The 22,632-nt window shown below is 61.5% G+C and overlaps 1 protein-coding gene across 1 annotated transcript; it reads right to left on the reverse strand.

Annotated features, from left to right (window-relative positions):
• Positions 1-730: 730 nt before the first annotated feature.
• On the reverse strand, positions 731-11,820 carry SHOX (SHOX homeobox). The gene is made up of 5 exons (XM_081794540.1): positions 10,387-11,820; positions 7,143-7,351; positions 3,356-3,413; positions 3,189-3,277; positions 731-1,619 (listed from the first exon to the last, which is right to left on the reverse strand). Exons 1-5 carry the CDS (start codon positions 10,667-10,669, stop codon positions 1,374-1,376), a joined length of 885 nt encoding a protein of 294 aa, XP_081650666.1. The 5' UTR covers positions 10,670-11,820; the 3' UTR covers positions 731-1,373.
• Positions 11,821-22,632: the final 10,812 nt, after the last annotated feature.

Raw genomic sequence — 22,632 nt, forward strand, 5'->3', positions numbered from 1 at the left:
CATGCCACCTGCTCAACTAACTCGCCGTGTGGTGCTTACACAACGCGGCCGGGAGGGGGGCCTGGGGGGGACTCAGGGAGAAACAAAAAAGAAAAGACAAGGAGAAGTAGAACCTGGGACCTCGGCTACAAAACACTGTCTTCAAACTCGCTGCCCGGAGGACGTCACTCACTCTTCCCTTCTCAGAAACAGCTCAGCCAGCAGCGTCACATCCTGACAGGCCCCCGGTCTTGCTCGGCCCACGCCAGACACCCCCCCTCGGGTTTGGCGATGGGCCCCCAGTCGGCCGGGCCCGCAGCATGCAGGAGGAGGGTAATGCCCTTGGAATTCCGAAGCTGACGGGGTCAAGAGTGCACGGCTATTTTTTTTTTAAATCTATAATATTTACAGTATTGCACTTAACTGCATTTCACCAAAGTTAATGCTGCATCAGTATCATACCTTAAAACCACCCGCCCCTGTGTCTCTATGCAAGTTATTTGCGTCTGAATTCTGTAAAACAGCAAAAAAAAAAAAAAAAAAAAAAAAAAAAAATCATCAATTCGGGAATCAAATGCTGGAAAAGTTATAAAGTCGCCTGTACTATGGCACAAGGAATCCTAAACTCGGTGCTTTGGGGCCAAACATGTGCGTGAAGACCGTGCTCGTCATTCAGGTTCAACCCCCTCCCTCCCCCCCCCCCAAAAAAAACGGTCCCAACCTGGGAGAACCAGGTCTCCCCCACCCCCACCCCACCTTGTGGAGGTCCTCAGACGCGGTTCCTTATTGCTGCAGAGTATGGCCCCTGCCTGGCAGGCGAAAGTCCACATTGAAATCCATACCCGTCCTGAACCTCCTCAGACGAAAAAGCAAGTTCGTGGCAGTGAATAAGAGTGTTGGTATCTTCAGCGGAGACCAGCCCCAGACCTTTTGTTTAATAGACTCTAAGATCTTCCAAAGGCGAGTAGGAAGCCACATGCACAGGGTAGGAACGCCGCCGGCAGCACAGGGGCGCACAGGGGCGCACAGGAGCGCACGGGGGCGCACAGGAGCGCGCGGGGCGCACAGGGGCACACAGGGGCTCCCGGTGGCGCAGGGTCCCAGGAAGTGCAGACAGCGCGGCAAAGGGCTGGGTGGTCTGAGCGTCACCTGCGTTCTTCCGCACAGTCTCTGCGAGGGTCTGGCGGGGTCGTGAGGGCCCCGGAAGGCCCCCTCCCTAGGCCAGTGGTGGGCCCCACCCCGGGCTGCCCCGAGCGGGGAGGCCGCTGCCCCAGGGCCCGCGCGCTCGCTGCAGGGCGTCCGTGCGAACCTTCGGGGGGCGCGGAGGGGGCGCGTGCAGGACGCAGCGTGGGCGGGGTCGTGGGGCCGGGGCCGGGCGCGGGGCGGGCGGTGGGTCAGAGCCCCAGGGCCTCGGCGTGCTTCCGCGCCTTGAGCCGCAGGTCGGCGATGCTGGAGTTTTTGCTGTTGCTTTTGGCGGCGGCGGCCACGACGGCGGCGGCGGAGGCCGACTCGGCCAGGGACGCGATGGGCAGCCCGAAGGGCGGCGGCGGGAACATCAGGTAGGGCGCGTGCGCGGCCAGGTGCGGGTGCAGGTGCGGGTGCGCGTGCGCGACGCCTTCCAGCTGGAGCTGTGCCTGAACCTGGGCGGGCAGAAGGCGCAGTTAGGCCTTGTGTGCAACGGGACGGACCCTGGGGCGTCCGTTTCTGGGGAGTCGTAGCCCCCTGCCCCCACCCCGGGGACCACCATCGACTCCTCTGCGCCAGCCGGGAGCGGGCGGGGGGGGGGGGGGGGGGTCGCAGCTGTGCTCCTGGCACGCGTGTCCGCCGAGGGCACTGGCTGCTTTGCGCCGTGGGAGCTGGAGAATCTGAACAGAGCCCGGCACCCACCCACCCCCACCCTCCCGGTGGCGCCCACGCCCCTGTCCTCGCCAACATCCCAGTGTCTGCGGCTGGTTCCCCTCCTCACGGGAAGCTCAACTTCTCTGAACTTGTGACTTGTCCCCACTCGACCTCTGGACTGCGGGGTGCTGGCCTCCTCTTACCCCCCTCCCCCGCGGGACGCCTCTGAATCCCCCCCCCCCCCGCGCCCCAACAGCCTCATTGCAGTATAGCCTCAGGGCGGACCCCACTCTGGGCTGCATTGCAGGTCATGTGAAGAGACTGCCCTCCCTGGGGAAAGACGTGTGCCCAGGCGCGGAGTGGGTGAGGCCAAGCAAGAGAGGGACGCAGGCCCTTACCCAGCGCAGGCGCCGCCCTGGACTCCCTTCGCGTTTGGGCACCTTGAGTCTGACGGCACAAGGCGCCAGCGCCCCGCTCTGGCTAAGGGCCCTGTTTATTGACCCCTCACCACCTCTACCCGCGCCCTAGCTGACCCACAGAGGCCCGTAGCAAACACAGGTCCAAATACAACCCCAGGCCTGCTCCCTGGAGCAAAGCCGTGCAGGGCGCGTGGTGAACACGCCTCCGCTCTGCCCACAGCACCCCAGCTCCGCCAGCCCCTGCGCTCACATATTCCCCCAAGGTGGGGCCCCAACCCGCGCGCCCCCAGGTCCCGCGCTGGCTGGCGCGAGTCCGGGGCACGTGCGCCCTGCGCTCTCGCCCCGGGCGCCCGCGCCTCGCCCCAGGCAGGTTCCACCATCCACCGGTAGCTGCTCCGGAGCAGAAGGCAGCCCTCGGGGGGTCTCCGGAAACCCTAGACGCCCACGCCAGGCAGCCCTCAGCGCTGGGGCCTCCCGACTCCACTTGGAGCCGAGCCCCGATGACCCGGGCTCGGAGGTGGAGAGGGAGGCCCAGGTACAGGAGAGGGGCGGGGGACGCAGACACCTCACTTGAGGCGTGGGGCAGGCGAGGTGGGGGGCTGGGTGTAGACGCAGGGGCTCCGGGCCAAGTACACCATCTTCACGCCCCACCCCCAGCCAGGCCGCCTGGGTGGGTGGGATTTTTTTTTTTTTTTCACTCCGATTTGATTTTTGTAAAATTGTGTTTGGGTTTAAACCCTGGCCCTCCCCAAGGTGACTCTTGGAGTTTTACAGTGTGATTTTAATACGTGCCAACGGCTCCATAAATGCCCCCTTGTAAAAGCGCCAGCCTTTCTTCCGCGGGGGCGGGAGCGGCGGGGGGGGGGGGGGGGGGGGGGAGGAGGCAGGACGCCAGGGAGGCGGGGAGGTGGCGGGCCCCCGCGCGGCTCAGAAGGAAGAAAAACGGGCTACCTGTTGGAAAGGCATTCGGAGGGCGCCCATGTTCACGTAGGGGGCCACCCTGCAGGCGTCCAGGTGGCTGGCGGTGCCCAGGATAACGCCTGCAAGGGGAAAAGAGGAGCCGTGAGGGCCGCCGAGGTCCTCCCGTGTCTGCACGCGCTCCCCACCTCCGCACCCACCTTTATGCATCTGGTTCTCTTGCTTCCGGCACTTAGCTCTCCGGTTCTGGAACCAAACCTGAGGACAGAACAGAGACACGCGCGCAGCCCCGTGAGCCCGCCGGCCTCTTTCCCCCCAGGAGGCTAGGCGCACGGCGGCGCGCGCTCTGGTGCCAGGACACCAGGGTCGCAGTCGGGCTCCCTCCCGCCCCAGCCACCGCCCCCCCCCCCCCACACACACATAGCTGGCCACCTAGAGCTGCGGATTCCCAAAGTCGATTCTGAGCCCTGCCTGTGTCTCCCCCAAGTGAGGATCCTTGACGGCTCACGTATTTAAAGCAGAGAAGTGCGCGCCAGGACGGTGGGGTGGATTCGAGAACTTTCCAGGAGCAGTGGACGCCCTCTTCCACTCTGCCAGGCCCGGGGAGCGCCTGATCGTCCTGCTCGGAACCTTAGCTGCCCGCTAACGGGGCGCACAGACGCATAAAGAGCTTCCAGTATGACCCCCCCGCAATTCGGGACAATTCGGGACACCCTGAGTCCAGGACCCTCCGCGTCCCCAGTGTCCCTCATGCCCTCCTTGGAAGCCTGGAGGGTCCCAGTTAACAGTACGGACTCCTCAGCGTCCTGGATCCGGAAACACCGGGTCACCCCGACGACTGCGGCCACCGGCCTCTCTTGCAAAACGTCTCATTCTTGGAGAAAGGGTATCCGCGGAACCTTCCCCAGTTCAGCTCGATTTGCAGGCCTGATGTCAACATTTTGGAGCAAAGGACGCCCCACCAAAGTCCCCCCACCTCGTCCAGACAGCCCTGGTTCTTGAACCCCGTGGCCCCCAAGCTGTGCCTGCGGAAATCTGGAGGCCCCTCCGTGCGGTTTTAGCAGCTGATTGTTCCTAACTGGCTTTCTCCCGCAGCTTTCCTGCCGCCCTCACTGGCACAGTTGTCGCAATGACATCAGGGGCCTCGCGGAATAATTAGCACAAAGAAAGCCTCCCGTTTGGCCAAACCGCCCCGACAGCTCGGCCCCGCTGCCCCCGACCCTGCACGGGGGAACCTCACCAAACCCGGGAGGCCAGGCCCAGCGGAGACTGTAAGAAACCTTCACTCTTCCTTCCCAGACTCTTCTGAGACAGCTTTGTATCCACGGCTGAGCCACCGCCTGCCCGTTTGAATCGGCCTTTCCGGAAGGCTCGAAAAGCTCGCCCCCCCCCCCCCCCGCCAGGCTACATACGGGGAGCTTGGGAAACTTTCAGCCTGTTCCCCGAAAAGCAGTCCCAAAACGGTCCCTCCGACCCACCCACCCAGCAAGGTGGGCCGCACCAAGTTTCACTCCCGTATACAATCCCTGAGTCCGGAGCCGTCCTCCCCGCACAACCCCGGGGCGGTCCAGACGGCACGACTGCACCCCGGGGGGGCCCCTCCGGGGCTCCTCCCTCTCCTTGGGGTGCCCTACTCGGTCCTCAGAGGGGAGACCCAAACCAGGCGCAGGAGACAGCAAATTCTGCACCCACCCCCCCCCCACCAAGGGCATTTTTCAAAACCAGAATCCTATTTAAACGTGGAAAGAAAGCTGTTCTCCCTTCAGCAGGGGTGGGGGGGGGGGCGGGTGGGTGGAAATAACATTACGATGAATAAAAGTGATGAATTAGCCGCTGCGTGAAGCGATAATAAATCAGTCTTGGGGTGATTCACGATCAATTCGAATTAGTCCTGAATATGCTAAGGAGAGCTCAGTGCACTGGTTAAACACTTATTTCTTCATTAAGGACCAGTCACTGATTTCTTTCACAAACGCTGTAATCTGATTTCCTTTTGATTTCCATTACAGACAGTGAATAATGACATTTAATTTAGCTCTGCGCCATAAACCCAAAGATATTTGTTGTAATTAAATTACCGCCTGGTCCTGCGCGTGGTCTCATAACTTTCGATTATAACCCTGACAGCTGGGTGATACGAGGTCCCAGTACACGACTAAAAATAAAAGGTTAATAAGGACCAGCGTCCGTACGATCCCCAATTTATGTACAGCAGATTTCCGCACTAAATTGAAACTCTACCTTCCTAACGGCACGGGACGGGCTGTGCCCAAAAGGGACGACCCAGAGGGTTCAGGCACAGGAACAAAACACAGCTCCTTCCTGACCCCCTGCCTCCGCCGCCCGCCCCCTCGCCCTGGGCGCGCTGACCCATTCGTTTTAACTAATTGATTTTTACGAGCCCCTTTCCCCCTGGTGTTGATTCCCTGACTCTGTTCCCCGTGGCCCGCACAAAATTGTCTCTCCCATCCCCGTGTTTGTTTTTATTATTATTTGCAGTCGTTAAGTTTTAATTCACCTCTGGATGGACAGCCACTCGCGTGCCTTCTCCTCCTCCACACAAATGCCCCCCCAGCCCCCCCCCCTTGATTTTAGGGTTTTCTCAAGAGCTGCAGACACACGAGAACCAGTTTTCTGCCGGTGGGTCCCTCCTGCTAAGGTGCTGCGTGTAATAGACTGCTCAAAGAAATAGTGTAGAATTAAATTACAAGTAATTTATTTTTATAGAAACAGTACATCAAGGCCTGGGAGATATTACAGATCCCAGGCAGAAAGACACCGGGAGATAACATAAAAGTTGATGTCCCCCTCAGCGAAAGTTTAATCTTTTCATTAATTTATAGGGGGAATGCCTATCCATCTTGCCCGAGAAAGGTGGCCAGCGGGGAAGCCACTCTGGGCCCTGCCAGCCGCCTCCCCGTGCGGGGGCCGCTGATGCCCAAACGCACCGGACGCCCCCGCCCCCACGGGGGGGGGGGGGTGGACAGGGTGGCCAGAGCTGCTGTGCGCCTGGGTCCCACCTCGCAGGGAGGCTCTGTCCCCGCTGGCTGTAGCCTAGAGCCGGCCCTACACGATTGCCTTGCAATCCTAAGAAACCCTTCCCTCTGCAGCCACACGGAAACGCAGAAGGGGGCTGGGGACCAAAAACAATTTTCTTTTCCAAATTAAAGATTTCGTAAGACACTATCTATACCACACGTTTGTGTTTTCGTTTGGAAAGTAAACTCGGGGGAGGGTGGGGACTGGTGTTTGAACGTGTTGATTTTCCAACCCAACGGGGGAAACCCGTGCGTTCAAAGCCCTGCGCTTTTTTTTTTTCTCATGCCCCCCCCCTCCCCGTTTGGCAATATTAATTCCGTGTATTTAAAACCAGTCCCCAGAGCCCCGGGGATGCTGACCCCTTCTTCTCTCCGCCTGGCGCGCTGCTGTCGTGCCCAGAACCGTGAGGAAGGACGGGAACCTTCCAGGCCCCGGGCTCCCAGGCGGGGGTCAGCATTCGGAGGACGCGAGCGGGAGTGAGTTTTTGCTACCGTGCCCCAAAAAGGCATAAATAAATTTAGCCTAGCGGCTTGCCACAGCGTCCCCTCCGCGCACGTGCCGCGCACGCCCAGGGCCCCCGCAGACACTGGCTCGCCAGATGGGGCTTTATGAATTCATGCGCCCGCGCCCCCGCCCCCCGCCCGCGCCCGAGCTAATCCGGCCCCGCGCGGGCATCAGCCGCGCTCATCAAGATGCCCGTGTGCGCGACTCCCCCCACCTGGCCCCTCGCCTCCCCTCCCTGGAGGGCAAGGGAGGAGGCTGGGGGCCGCGGAGAGGAGCTGTGCAAAGAGGTGAGGTCAGATCCCAGTGCCTGAGCACCTCCAGGTGGGGAGGGCGACCGGCTCAGGCGGGGCACGCGCCCTGGGTGCGAACCGTGCGACCTGCGCGCACGCGAGGGCCCTGGGCGTCTCCGAGAGGGTCTGCGCTTCGGGGCTGGGGGGCTCCTACCTGCACGCGCGCCTCCGAGAGCCCCAGGCGCTGGCTGAGCTCCTCGCGCATGAAGGCGTCGGGGTAGTGGGTCTCGTCGAACAGCCTCTCCAGCTCGTTGAGCTGCTCCAGCGTAAAGTTGGTGCGGCTGCGCCTCTGCTTGAGCTTCGTCTGCCCGTCCTCGTCCTCGGACTTGACGTCCTCGCGCTTCTCCTTGCACTCGTAGATGCCTGCGGGGGCAGCGGGGGGCGCAGGGCTGAGGGCGCAGGGCTCTCAGGGCCGCCCCCGCCCTCCCCGTCTGCCCAGAAACACAGCCGCGCTGCGCGGAGGTGCAGGACCCGGCGAGCACCGCGTGCGCGCCTGCGGACGAAGGGGCCCCGGCAGGCAACGCGCCCTGACTGCCTGACCAGCCCACCCCTACCCAGGGCTGCGTCAGGTCGATAAAGCGGACTCGAGGGGCAACCCACGCTGTTTGGTAATAACTCGGGCATTGGCGGTGCTGAATTTCTCGGCCTAATCTCGGAATGGTTTCCTCAAGGTTCCCCTTTGCGCCTGTTGACATATGGACATAGCCACATAGCTTAATCTCTCTCTCTCTCTCTCTCTCTCTCTCTCTCTCGGAGTGGGGTGCGAAATATTATTTTAAGTCAAACAAGTTTGGGCAGAATCGCCCTAGTGTGGGTCCCGAGAAGGGCACCGGGCGCACCAGCCGGGTAAGAGCCTCCCTCCCCACGCGGGTGGATCTGGGCCGTGCGGGCCCCTCCCTGGCCTCTTTTCTCACACCCTCAGCTCAGCCCGGTGCCTGGGGGCGCACCGCTGAGCAAGGTCCCCAAGCTTACTGGCCTCCCGCTGCCCCCTCTGTCACCTACATCCGGCGATGGGGCACACAGCCACCAGGGCACCAAGCCTGGCACTTTCTTACTCCAAAAATTAGGAGAGCGTCTGTGTTTCCTGGCGGAGGGGACGGTAGGGGGCTAAGCGGCAGGCAGTTATAAGGCCAACATTGGGAGTCTAACTGGAGACCTTGCCTTCCCACCTGCAGCAAAGGCAGCCCAGAAATTGAAAATAACGTGATCACCCCAAAGCCCGGCTGGCGGGAGCCGTGCCTCCCGGGCCCCCTGTGTCTCCCTGTGCTTTCCCTCCGTCACAGATCGTGCCGGGCACAGCCACAGAGCACCTCCGTGCCCTCCTGACTGGCCCCGGTGCCCAGAAGGGGCTAGCCTTCAGGAGGCCCGCCCCAGGACCGCAGTCCTGAAGGTCTGGAGGCAGCACGCACAGAAGGCCTCTCCGTACCTCAGCCCGGAGCCTCGCCAAGCGGGAAGACGCGAAGCAGCCGTGGGGACAGGGGACACCCCCAGGGATCCCCGAGCCGGCCAGACACCAGAAGCCAAGCCCTGAGTCTGCCCGACAGCCTTCCCTCAGGCCTTCTGAGCACGGGTCGCGGAACCCCAACTTGGCTTTGAAATCCCCTTTTGCCTCCGGAAAGCGTTACATGTGCAAACCAGCACCCCATTTCTGCCCCCACCGCGAATCCTGTCCTGGAGGCAGCCCTGATCCTTCCTTCCCTTCCCGTCCCTGAAGTCTGGCCCCAGGGACGGATCCCAGCTGAGCAGCTGGCCTTCAAAGGCCTTGAGAACCCAGGGCGGGCTCTGCAAAATCCACAGCTCGGCGGGACAGGCCGTGCAGGAGCCCAGGACCTCCGGGTTTCTGCAGGAACCCGAAGGTCTCCCACACCACACGGCTCAAGCACCAGGGACGTCAGTCCTGGGTGCTGGAAACCTCTGACCTTACGTGTGGGCCCGGAGTGGCGTGTCCAGCCAGGCCGTGTCTCCGTGAAAGCAACCTCTGCATGAATTGCATGTGCCCTGCGGGGTGGGGGGCTGAACCCCAAAGTAAGACAGGCCAGGGCCGAGCGTCCCCAGGCCGCCGGCGGTCAGGGGCTCATGTCTAAGCCTCCAGCTTCCCTGGGTCGAGGCCTCAGAAAGATATCTGGGGCATCCCCACGGTCTCAAGGCCGCGGCCCAGACCTCTGCCATTCAGAGATCCCAAGTGTGGGGTCCCAGCGACCAGGACACAGGGGCTTCACGGGGCAGGGCTGGCGGGGGTGGTGAGGAATGTCCTCCGTAGGGAGGCCCTCCTGACCTCCCCCAACGCTGACACCGTGTGCACCAGGGGGCGAAGCCGCTGTGTTTCCTCTTTGCAATGAAATATAGGCATTCGTAACAGTTTTACGCTGTGCCCCCGCCCAGAGAAATCCAGCCAATTTTACGCCACTGATTTGCCGCTGCTGGTTGCCCTGTTTGTACGGAGACACCCCCCCCCCCCGTTGGGACCACCCCGTGCCCGGCTGGGAGAGCCCCCCAGAAACCCGCCGGTTCCCCTCCTCCCCCCCCCCCCCATTCAGCAACAGGGCGAACCGCGGCGAACGTGGCTGGAAAAGCAGGAAGGAAGGAGGCCCAGGACGCGGTCCGCCCCGCAGCAGGGCCGGCTGTCCTCTCACAGCCTGGGGTCGGGAGGCCCCGCGCGCAACGGCCATGACCTTCCCGGGAATCCTTCCCTCCGCGTCCAGACCCCGGCCACCTGCGGGCACGCGAGTGGTTTTAATTTGCAGGCCCGCGTCAGCTCCGGGTTCAAGGGGGAAAGTTTCCCCTAAGAGGAAACTGAGCAGAGAGGTTCAGCGGGCGCAGGACGCAACGCTCCCTCCGGGACCAGCGGCCGGCGCGTCCTCAGCGCCGGCCCAAGTCGGACGCTGGGGCAGCGGGGGGCGCTGGGCGCTGGGAGAGACGCCTGGGATCTGTCGTGTGTGCGCTTGGGAGCAGACACTAGACAGCCTGGCGGGCGGGCGGGCGCGCACCCAGCGGCCCTACGGCCGACCCCGCTGTTCGGGCTCGTCGGCCCGATGGACTCCGACCCGGGAAAGTTCCCGCGGCGACGCCCGGCGCAAGGGCGCCGGGGAAGCCGGCCCGCCAGCAGCGCGCGGCCCCGGCCCCGGCCCTCGCTCGCTCGGCTTCCCTGCCTCCCTTCCTCTCTGGCTCCGCCGCCGCGTCTTGGCGTCTCCTTCCTTTCTTACGAAAACACTGGCGACGGGTGGCCGGGGCCTTTGCGTGCGAGCGTGGCCGTACATTCAGAGTTGGGGGCGGAATTCTGGGCGAGCCGCGGCCCCCGGGGCCTCCCCGCGCGCCGAGCCAGGGCCAGGCCCGCAAGCGCGGCGGCGAGGAGACGCCGTCCCCGGGAGGGGCGCCCAGCCGCGCCCCGGCGAGCTTACCTTCCGCAGCCCTCCCCGTGCCGAACTCTTTCAGTTTGTCCTTGTCGCTGTCCACGTGGTCCTTAAACAGATGCACCGGGCAGTGGCCGCTGCCCTCCGTAAGGTCCTGGAGGCTGGACTCCGAGCTCCCCAGCTCCCGGGAGCGCGCCAGTCCGCTTTCCAAAACTTCCCTGTACGTGATCGAATCCTTCTTGCCGCCGCCGCCGCCGCCGCCGCCGCCGCCGCCGCCCTCCTTGCTTTTCTGGTCAAAAGATTTGGATACAAAAGCCGTGAGTTCCTCCATGGCTGCCCGGGGGCTGCGGGGTCCGCGGGGGGCGCGGCGGGGCTGGCCGGGAGCCGGGCTGAGGTCCGCACGCCTCCCCGCGCGGAGAGGACTGTCCGTGTGAGGGTAGATCCCTTCTGGTGTTATTTATGCCTTTCAACTTGAGATCTCACTATTTATACACCGCTACCTCGGCCCAGCCCCCCGCGCTCCCTGTCTACAGCAATTAGGGCGCCCGGATCGGCGGCGGGCGCACGCAGAGACGCTATCTCTCCCCCACCTCCAGTCCGGCAATTGGCTTTCTTCTCATTTCATCACTGTTTGGCGTCTGTGCACCTCGGTGTGGGGACCTAGAGATCCAATTTTTGCAGGGAGAGGGAGAGAGCGCGCGCGCGCGGGCGGGCGCAGGCGCCGGCGCCCCAAACAGGTACCCGCATCCCCTCAATGGCTGGCGGAAACGAAACTCGAGGAGGAGTTTACGGATGGTCGGGAGGTCCCCGCCGGCCCCGCGCCCCCGGAACGCGTCTCCGCAGGATGGGTCCCCGCGCGGCGACGCGGAGACGCCGAGGGCACCCCGGGCGACGGTGACGCGCGGTCTCACGGACGACGGTCGAGTGCGAGTCGGAGGGAGATGCGGTGGGATTTCGGGCTCGCTGCTGCCGGTGCGCGCGGGGTGGCCGGGACGCGGGCGGAGGGCCGCGGAAGGGGGAGGGAAGGGCCCACGTCGACCCCAGCGTGGACGCCGGAACCTCGGCGGCGGAGGCGGTGGAAAGCGGCTCGCAGACCTCGGAGGAGGGGCCGGCGCGGCGGAGGCCGGGGACCCGGACGCTGCCGGGGGCCGCGGGCGTCTGCGGAGCGCGGGGGTCCACACGCGGAGAAACACGCGCGTCGTGGGGAGACCTGGTTTGTACACGGCGGCCCTCGGGCGCGCGTCAGCCCCCGCGCGGCCGCACCCAGAGCCCTGCACTGGACCTGGAGGCCAGGATATTTATTGGGGGGGGACTACGTGTACTTGGGGTTGCGCCAGGCTGTTCCTCGCTCGCCCCTTCCCACGGCCCCTGTCCAGGGTGCACGGGACGACCTACTGTCTCGAGGGCAACACGAAAGCATTTTACGACCCCGGAAGTCAAACGCGTCCTGTCCGCACAACTCCGTCTGCAAATAAAGTTGACTTTACCCTCTTCCCTCTTTTATCTACAACACCCCCCGCCCCCCCAACCCCGGTTCCCCTCCTTGCCCCCTCCCCCACGCCTGAGTGCGGACCAGGCTTCTCGGGGAGCTGAGGGGCAGGTGGGGGGGGGGGCTGGGGGGGGGGTCTTGGAGAAGATCCGTGCGCACGTTCCGAAGGCGGCCCCCGCGCGCTGGGTGTGCTAACCGGGACCCGGGATCGGGGTCACCCCCGGCGGTACCCGGGGTTCGCCACGGCCCCGCAGCGCTCTCCTCCGGTTGGAAGGAGAGGGAGACCTTTCTCCGCAGCTCCTGCGGCCTGCGTCCAGGCACTCGGGGTTCGCTGGGGAAGGGGGGGGCTCGATCTGGGAGGGGCTGCGGGTGTCCGACCCGCGCGAGGAGGAGCACAGGGCAAATGGGGGGGGGGGAGAGCGCTTTCCCCCGCGCCCCTCCGTCCTCCCTCCTTCCTTCCTTCTGTCTCCTTCCTTCCCTCCCTCCCTCCTTCCCTCCTTCCTTCTCTCCTTCTCTTTCCTTCCTTCATTTTTTTCTTTCCTTCCTTCCCTCCCTCCTTCCTTGCTTCATTTTTCTTCCTCCCTTCCTCCTTCCCTCCTTCCTTCTCTCCTTCTCTTTCCTTCCTTCATTTTTTTCCTTCCTTCCTTCCCTCCCTCTCTCCTTCCTTCTCTCCTCTCCTTTCCTTCCTTCTCTCCTTCTGTCTCGTCCTTCCCTCCCTCCTTCCTTCCTTCTTTCCGTCCCTCCCTCCCTCCTTCCTTCCCTCCTTCCTTCATTTTTCTCCCTCCCTCCTTCCTTCCTTCCTTTTCTCCTTCTGTCTCCCCTCCTTCTTTCTTTCATTCCTTCCTCCTTCCCTTCACTCCCTCCTTCCTTCCCTCCTGCCCTTCTCCCTCCTCCCCTCCCTCCCCTCCTTTTCTCCGCCACCCCCACTCTCCCTGCATCCTTCCTCCGGGAGCTGTGCGCCCTGCGCCTCTCCGCGCGGCCGGGGCTGCTGTGTCCCGCGTGCGGCGGCTGGACCCGGGGGCCGCCGCGTCCTCCGGACTTCAAACGCGCAAGGCGAGGAAGCCCTCCCAACTTAACAAACAGGTCTTTGTCACCGCGGCCTTCTAATCAAAGCGGAGGCGCGCACATATCACACAGAATTACAAATAGCCCCTCATGCATTATGCATGCAGCGGGTCGGCGGGGGAGACGCCTAGGGCCCGCGCCCGGAGCGGGGGTGCGCAGGGCGCGCGCGGGTGAGGGCGCAGGGCGGCCCGCGAGTTGACGGCGCTTTCCTGGGGCTGCGGCCCCACCCTCACCCCTGCCACCCTGCGGGGACCAGCCTCCTACCCGACAGGCGTCTGGAGACACCCTCACCCGCCCCCCTTCCTCCCTGCAGAAGGAGCAGAAGAGGCGGAGGTGGGCAGAGGACACAGGGACCTGGGCAGGTTGTGGGAAGGAGGCTCCGGGCCACACCACTTTCTCCAGCTGGGGGGGGGGGGGACAACTTCTTCTCCCACGTGTGCACCTCAGCCCCCCACCAGCCCCAGGTGGGGAGACCAGGTCCCCAGGCTCCTGGGGGTACAAACGTGCCCAGTCTTCCCAGAATCCTTCCTGTCCCTTCTGTACATCCCCAGGGTCCCCGAGGGCAGTGCAAGCTTGGCCCGAGGTTCCTCTGCAGGGGAGGGGGGTTTGAGGAGACCCGGATGGTTGTCCTCTCCTCCTAAGTGAGGTCCCACCCCTACCTAGCAGGGTATCCAGCCCTCCCCCCACCCCCAGGGTCTGGCAGCCTCCAGGACTGTCCCCAACAGGCACCGGATAGGGCCTCTGCATACACAAAGTCCTCAACCCTGAGAAAAACTAACCCCCCCCCCACAACACTGCTGCAACCCCCGTCTCCTTCCCACCCCACTGCAAACGCGTGGCTTCCCAATAACCCTTCAGAAAAGAAGCACGGCCCACGCTGGGCTCTTGGCTCCCGTGGCAAGGCCTGGCCTGCTCCGGGAGCCGCCGGCCGGGGAGGGGGGCCGCCTGTCCACAGAAGCAAACTTGGTCTTGCCGGGGAGCAAAGAGACAAGGTCCTTCTCCAACTGTTGGGGACCCTGGAGCGTGGGGTCCCCCGAAGCCCCTCCCCTCCCTGGCCCTGAGCCCACAAGGCCCCCTGACATGCTCTCCTTCAAAGACAGAGACCGGAAGATAGCTAGGAGCTGTGTTATTTTTCATAGTTTAGGCAGTGAGTTTTTGTAGCACATATTTGTGCTAATTCAAGACAGCGGCCGAGGGCTCCGGCTGGGCACGCTTTATGGAACGTTGCATTTGCACTTGTGCTCCTGCGTGGCTGCAGGCAGGAGGGGAGGCTGCCCGGGCCTCGGCACAAGGGGCGCCTGTGTGAGCCTCCGTGCACCGCCCCCCCAGAAAGACGAACCAGGAAGAAGAGAGAACAGAGGTTTAAAATCTCACAACGTGTCTCGTGAGAACGTGGGTGCTTCTCTGTCTCCGGTGCGTGTTCTTCTCTCCCCCAACTCGTAAGGGGGGAACGGGTTTCAGGGAAGTTTTCGGATAGAAACGAAAGCACATCCCTTCCTAAAAGACACCAGCAAAAAAGCACAAGAGAATTTGTTGGCTGGGGGGTGGGGGTGGGGGGGGGGGAAACCTGCTTTCTGGATGGAAAGACAAGTTCCGAGGTGCAGTCGACCAAATCATGGGCGGCACTCCGGGCCCCTGCACCCCGCTCCCAGAATCCGGGACGGATGCGGGCTGCCCGGGGTCGTGCGCGCCAGGGGCTCCTATCCGTGCTGTTTCCTGCCCGTTGCAGCACAAGGAAACAAAATGCGGTGAAAAGGAAGTAAAAATGCCAGGAGACCTTGTGCTCCGGACGAAGGAAGGGTCCTGGGCAAGTGAGACAAGGTTGGGGGGTCACCGACACGACCCCGCATCTTGGAGGCACCGTGGGGCCTCGTGGCCCAAATGCGCCGCGTGCTGTCCTGCCCGCACCAGCCTCCCGTCCTGGCGGGAGAACAGAGAGACCCTGGCCAGGGTGGCCCCAGGAGACCCGCGCCCACCGAGGCTCAGGGCTCCCCTCTCCCAGCACGCTGCTCCCAGAATCGGGGTCCACTCACACAGCATCGGGCCTTCCTGAATTGTTGCAGACCCCCAACCCCGGGGAGGCGGCCCAGTGCTGGAGGCCAGGCCTGCCCCGTCTGGAGGTGCTGAAGCTTGTGAGCCTCTGTACCCCCTGGGGACCCCGGCGGGCAAGGCACAGGGGTCACGCTTTCTGTCCAGGCCCTGCAGCCCAGCCCGCATCCCCCCCAGAAACCCAGGAAGAGGGGCCGTGAAGGCACAGCTCACCCTGGCGCCCGGCCGGCCGCGTGCCAACCGGGCCCCCTCCGGGCCGCGCCAGGTGCGGACTGACCCCGGGAGCGGGAGCGGGTGGGGGGGAGGGGCCGGGACAGGGACTCCACAGTTTTCGATCTGACAAAGTGATCTTTTCTGCGTGCGACGTAGGTAAATCGTAACAAACAGAAGCTGCTGTTAAGGGCTCTCTCCTTCCCTCTCACCGTCACCACGCCAGGGGAAAAGGGGGCCATGAATATTCATATATTTGGTATTTCGTTTACTTAATTAAAAGACACGGGTCGGATTTTTCACGTGTTACGGCCCAGAAAACACAGGGACCCCTCCCCACCCATGAAATATGTATACGTATCGATCACGAGTGTAGCATTTCACGGACGTCCTCACACATTTCCTAGAGGGGCTCCTCTCCCCCCCCCCCCAACCCCTCCCCCCACCCCCACCTTGCAAATTTAGAAACCTGCATTTGCACACGCCCTCCTTCGCTGGTTATTGATTTACACACACGTCCGGGTTTCAGACGCGGGGCTAGCAGATTTTCATCACGGTGGCCCCGTTAATGCAGCTCCTGAATGTAACTGAATGATCCCGGCCACACGTATGCTACCCCACGGGCCGGATTCGCTCTCTCCTCCCCAGAGAGAGTTTTGCAGGGTCCACCCAGAACGCGTCCTTTCCGCTCTGCTCCTGGGTTGTTGCTGTTGTTTTCCTACTTTGTCTGACTTTGGCTACAAAAGCCCAGAATTCACGTTGTAGGGGAGGGAGTTCCAAGATAGCCCTCAGGAAATGCTGTTTGCTTCTGATGGGATTTTCTTTTTCTTTTCCTTTCTTTCCTGCTTTTCCTTTTTTTTTTTTTTTTTTTTAATGTCCTCGCCGTGTACTTTGTAACATATGGTGGGCATTAAAACTCTTTGCTTTCAGATTTAATCGCAGGACCCTTGGTCTCTGTTTTATTGAAGAAAAACATTATTTTTGCGGGGAGCAAAGCAGTCTCTCACCACCGCGACGGACCTCTGAACAGGGCCGTTTTCTGGAAGCCTGGGCCGCACAAACAATGGGGCCAGGCTCTCTGCGATGAATACATTAAGCACCGGCTAAGGCGTGGATTTTGATTTTCGCTCTCCTTTGTGGCTCGGAGCCTCGGCAAGGGGACGCGCGAAGAGCCAGTCCTGTCCTCCTCGTCCCGGCGTCCCCCACCCCACCCGACTGGCCACCGAGGGCTTTGAACTCAGCTCCCGCCAAACTGGGCTGAACGTCTTCTGCTTTTTCCGTGCAGTTTCAATCTGCAGATGAAAGAAGGAGATATGTGTCCTGCCCACAGCCCTGGAGAGAGACGTTGTTGTGGGTCGAGAGCGGCCCCTGGGCCGGGACCTTTGGCAGAAAGTTACACAAACCCGTGTGGCCTTACGGGGGGGGGGACGGTGGGCCCCAGGTGGCCCGGGGGCGCCCCCAGAGTGCACAGGGCGCCTGCATTCCAGCTCAGGCCCCCGGGCAGCGTCCCCGGACGTGGGGGGACGTGACAAATCTATCTCTGTGGTCACCGTCAGCACACAAGGCCACGGCTCCGGGACCACGTCCACCTGCCGGGAGTGTGCAAGGGGTTCCACAAACCGCCCGTGTCCCCAGCTTCCGAGGGAGGCCAGCTTTACCACTGGTGTGGGACCCGCACTCAGTCCCCACTCGGGGAGGCTGGTCCCCACTGGCCACCGGCTTCCCGATGGCCACGTCTGGAGAAAAACGGTCCAGGACAGGACCCTGCAGGTCTGGAAGGGAACCACACTAATTAATTGGCCAATCTGCGACGGATACAAAGGCCCTGGGATTCTCCACCACCCGAGCCTGCCCTGTGACTGAGCAACGCCCCCCCCCCCTCCCCGAAAGCACGCCCAAGTTCAAATGCCAACTTCACATTCCGGAAAGACAGCTGTCTGGGTGCATGAGCGTCGGGGCGCCGGGGACCCCCCAAGACTGCTTGGGGCCTAGCTTCCCATCCTGGAAACCCCTGCACGCCTGGCTCCTCTCAGCACCCTCCCTCCCTCCCTGGGCACACCAGGATTGAATCCTAAGGAGGTCCCCCCACCCCCAGCTCACTGTCAGACCGCTGGCCTGGCATTCCTGGCCTCTGGAGGGGGTGCACCACCCAAGGGTCGCCCTTCCTCCCCCCATGAGTGTGCTTACCACGCAGGAGGGCCGCGCTGGGGAGGAGCCCCGTGCTGCCTCCTTCCTGGGCCTATGGGCCCCGCCCCGACTACCCAGGCATCAGGCTGGCTGCCCAGGGTTGTCTCTAGGGGCCCAGGGATGTCCCCCCTGCCCTGCTGGAACTGGGGGGCTCGCTGGCCACTGCAGGGGCAGCGGAGGGCACAGGAGCGGCTGTCTCCAGGCCGGAGGGGGCGAAGGCAGGAAGCGAGGCGCAGGGCTGTAGGGGCGCGGGGGTCCGGGTACCGCTAGGATAATTGGGGAGCGGAGGCGCCGGGCCGGGCCTGAGCGCGGGGGAGGGGCCCCGGGGCGAAGGGGGAGGGACGCGGCCCGCTCCCGCCCGATGGCCTTTCCTCCCGCGGCTCAGCCTCCTGGCCTGAGGCGAAGCTTGGGGCTAGACCCGGCTGGACACCCGCCAGGAGCCCACCTCGGCGCTCAGCACCGCCCCCTGCCCGCCGGCCGCGCGCGGGGGAGGGGCGCGCAGGGCTGGGGGCAGGGCGCGCCGGCCACTGGCCTCTCCAAAGGCGCGGGTTGGGGGCGGAGGGGCGCGGGGTGTGCATCGGGCAGGCGCAGCGGGGGATGGGGGAGGGGAGCCGAGGGGGGGCAGGGGGGTGCGGGTGCCGAGAGGGGAGGGCGCGCAGGCCAGGGCCTCGGGGGTAGAAGCCAGCTCGCCCTCTGCGCCCAGCAGGCCTGCGCGCGCTCCTGCTGTCCCACCGGCTGGGTGTGCGGCAGGGAGGGGACAGCGGTCCATAACCGGCAGAGGCAGGCTCATCCCGGCCCTGAAGACGCGGGGCGTGGGCGCGGGACTGGGCCTCCTCTCGGTGGGGCGCAGGACTCCTTTCATTCCTTCCTCCCCTCGCCCAGCTCTGTGCCGTTCCCGGACCCCGCAGTGGACAAGCTTGCGAGCTGACAGTCGCCGCCCCGGGCGGCTGGCTAGTGCCCCCACCCCCACCCCCCGCCGGCCGGTCCACCTCTGGCCTTGGTTCTGAGGGCGGCAGGAAGCGGGTTTCAGATTTTCGGGCACAGGCTGCACCTGGGCCTACAAACGGCAGCCACCCCCTCCAAGTCTGGAAGGTCGGTGGACCCCCAGGAGATCTGCGTTTATGTGAGGACTAGTGCACTCGCAGGTGGGGCAGGCTCCCAAGAGCGGGCAGGGAGGAGGGCAGGGAAAAGGGCTTTGGGCCCCTGTGTAGACCCCCTCCCCCAGGGTTTCAGTGGCTTCAGGGCACAGCCTCCATGGTTGGGGTCACCAGGGGTCCCTCCTGTTGGTGTCGTTCTGGACTCTGTCCACCTCACATTGGAGAGGCTTTTCCATACAGGTCAGGAGCGGGGCTTGGCTGGGGCGTCCCCCAAGGCCATAAGTACCACTGGTGGCAGACAGACCAGGACTCAGAGGACAGGACTGTCTCCTCCACAAGGAGGAACTCCAGGGTCCCCACGTCAGTCCCGGGCTCGCCCCTCAGCAGCAGGCCACGGGTGACGGAGGGGTCTCCAGGGAGAATTCGTTACGTTGGCAATATTCCACCTCTCGTTCTGCAACTGTGTTCCCCATAGGAGGTATGAGACCTCTCCGCTTCCGGCTGGGCTGTGGTTACCACCGTCACCTCCCCCAGAGTCAGGGAGACATCAGTCCTTCCCGAGGCCCGCTCCCCGCACGCTGACTTCTGAGCTGCCCCCTTGAACAAGCCTTGGGAGAAAAGATCCCGGGTATGGATTTGTCGTCTTGCCACCAAGTACTTACTGAACACTGTGGTGGCTGGAGGGGTGCCCCCTTCCCCCCAGAGACGTCCACAGCCTCCTCCCTGGCCACCGGAATTATGTTTCCTTACGTGGAAAAGGCACTTTGCAGATGTGATGAAACGAGAGTCCTTCAGAAGGACACAGATCCCAGATTATCCGGGTGGGTGGGTCCAATCTAATCACATGGGCCCTTGAAAAGCAGAAGACTTTCGGGGTGCCGGGGTGGCTCAGTCGATGAAGCGTCCCACTCTTGGTTTCGGCTCAGGTCATGATCTCACGGTTCGTGAGTTCGTGCCCCGCATTGGGCTCTGTGCTGACAGCATGGAGCTTGCCCAGGATTCTCTCTCTCTCCCTGTCTCTCTGCCCCTCCTCCGCTCTCTCTGTCTCTCCAAATAAATAAACTTTAAAAAAATTAAAAAAAAAAAAAGACAACTTTCTCTGGCTGGAGTCAGAGAGAAATTCCACGTGTGAGACAGATCGCACCTGCCGTTGCTGGAGGGGACCTCCTGGAAAGGGTACCAAGGCACGTAGGTAGGTGAATTTCAAGAGCAGAAACCAGCCGTGCGAGGAAGAGAGGTCAGTCCTACAATCCCCAAAACCTGCCTTTGGCTCAAAAGCCTCAAGGGGCTTTGAAAGGAGAGCTTTCCTCAGAGCCCCTGATAAGAGCCCACCGAGGTCGACTCCTTGAGTTTGGCTTTGAAAGGCCCTGACCAGCAGACCCACGTTGTGCCTGGACTTCACTCCCTATTCTCACAGGGCTCACCACTGATGGGGACATACAAGACAACAAACAGAGACACGAATTTTAAAATCGGGTTATCATTTCACGTGGAAAGAAGTACATCGAAAGTCTAGGAGTTAGAGAGTCTCCGGGTTGGGGGAGCTCTTTAACGAACAGGGTCAAGGGAGGTGATATTTTCAGAAGCCAAAAGCCGTAGGGGAAGGACATTCTAAGCACGGAAACCAGGACAGAGACAGGAGGCTGATATAGATCAGTCCCGCCAACAAATCCCAGAATGGACACAGCAGACAGTCCTGGAGGACAAGCACGAGCTGCACAGGGTCTTAGAAGGGTGAGGGCTTTGGGCTTGCATGAGCGCAGGGCGCGGCCATTGAAGATTTGTGGGGGGGGGGGGCTGGTGTGTGTTTCCATAGCTCCCCCCCAACCCTGGCTGATGCATGGACAGTAGACAGAAGGGGATCAAGGGTGGAGGCAGGAAGAAGCTGGTGACATCAGGTGAGGGTTGACAATGGCACCAACCAGTGGGGAGCAGGGGAGGTGGTAGGAATCAGGCAGGTTTGCAACATGCTTTGGAACTAGAACGAACAGGACTTGGTCGTGTATCGAAAGTGAGGCATGAAGGGAAGAGCCACGTGGTGGGCTCTGGCCAGGACAAACACATGGCACCCAACCAGAAGCGGTGAGCCATTTTCCAAAATGGTGGAGGCACGGAAGCAACTTTCCGAGGTCCGCTGTTTCCTGTGTGAGGTAGAGATAATCCGTTCATTTGGGACTCACTGGGAGAAGCCATTGGACTGGGTGAGACCCCAGAGCGTAGATGGGCTTGGACACAGGGAGACACCCATCAACTGACCCTGAGCCCCTCTAGCAGTAGGTTGGGTAGAGGGTCAAGATGCCTCAAAGTGAAGAAACTAAGAGAGGCCGGTTTTTGGGGTGTTGGTAGGGGACCAAGAGAGGAAGGTTGTGCAACCAAATATTTTACAAAGGAAGAAATTTCAAGTCTACGTTAGAAGATAACAAGGGAGGGGCGCCTGGGTGGCTCAGTCGGTTAAGCGTCTGTTCTTGATTTCGTGTCATGTCATGGTGTCTCGAGCCCCAAGTCTGGCTCCGTGCCAACAGCACAGAGCTTTCTTGGTATTGTCTCTCTCTCTCTCCCCCCATCTCTGTCCACCCCTCCCCCACACTCACATATGCCAGCATGCTCTCTCTCTCTCTAAATAAACAGTAAAGAAAAAAGGACAATGAGGGAATATTGCTAAACATTGCTAAAGCTAACACGAGAAAAAACAGAAGACACCAGTAGTCTTATATATCTAATATGAAATTGCAGTTGTAATGAACAGCCTGACCTCAAAGAAAGAGATGTCTGGACTCAGATTGCCCAGTGAATTCTACCAGGGAGGAGAAATGATGACTCCTTCACAAATCCTTTCAGCACTGAAAGGGATAGGGGACGGTCAGTTCGTAACTCACTCTACAAGTCTTGTATTCCTCTGATGACAAAGCCAGACCAAAAAATACGACAAGGAAGGAAAATTATACACCAATATCTCCCAGGAACACAGACACAGAAATTCTTTTTTTTCTTTTTTTTTTTTTTTTAAGTTTCTTGACATATTTATTTATGATGTATTTTTGAGAAAGACAGAGTGCGAGCAGAGGAGGGGCAGAGACAGAGATGGAATCACAAGCAGGGTCCGTGCTGTCAGCGTAGAGCCCCACGTGGGGCTCGAACTCACGAACTATGAGACTATGACCTGAGCCGGAATCAAGAGTCAGACGCTTAACCGACGGAGCCCCCCAAGTGCCCCAAGACACAGAAGTTCTTAACAGACTGTTAGCAAACTGAATCCAAAGGTACGTATATTAAAAGAATAACACACTGTGGCCAAGAGGGCTCACTCCCAGGAATTCAAGGTTGAACTGACATTTCAAAGTCAGCCAATGCAATCCACACAGCTTATAACCTGAGATGCTGGTGAGTCACAGACAATCAAAGGTTATGTCTTCACGGATATGGGACAATTAAGGGATCCCCTGAATCCAAACCTTCTGACGGGCGGAGGGTTCCTTCCGTGAACTCTGGACAAGTTTGTGCAAGAATCTGCACAACGGTAGGACACGTGGGCTTTGGCTCCGAACCTTTCCAACTCGATCCCCGTTCCGTAGCCAACGTTTTTGCAGACCTTTGGCCATATGACCTTTCCCCACATCCCAAACACCAGCAGACCATCTTGCAAATCCTCGTCTGACACCTGCTACAAGCCTATCCACCCCAAAGGCATGCGGGAGGCCCCTTGGCTCCTTCTCTCTGCTTGAAAATTAAAAACCAAGCATTGCAAGAGGAAAATCGTGCTGATGATTGCAGACATTTTAGGAATGATTCTCCCCCTCATTTGGAGAAGGGAAGATTGCCCTGAAGCCAGAGGTGACCTTGCCGGGGCCATGTCTTCAGGGAAGCCAGAGGTGAACACACATCTCCATCTACAGACGCGGCAGGAGTCCGAGATCCTGGGGGGGCTTTGTGAGTCAGTGGCACGTCAGGTTACGACAGGAGGAAACGTATGCGGTATTGGGGGGTCTGCATAAGAGAGAGAAGAGGCAGGCGGCAGCAATCAGGAGATCCCTCACTGGGAATGTTTTAAGTGAGTCTCCAAAAAACATACTTTGGGAATCCCACTCTCGATTTACAAAGAGATTCTTAGCATTGGTCTCTCCTGTTGTGTCCACACAAGCGTCCTGGTTTTTCTGCCCCTGGACTGATGTCATAATTGAGTCAGAAGAGGCTCCAGCT

This window comes from Panthera onca, chromosome Y, assembly GCF_046562875.1.
Source record: "Panthera onca isolate mPanOnc1 chromosome Y, mPanOnc1 haplotype 2, whole genome shotgun sequence".
In the NCBI taxonomy this organism is placed as follows: Eukaryota; Metazoa; Chordata; class Mammalia; order Carnivora; family Felidae; genus Panthera; species Panthera onca.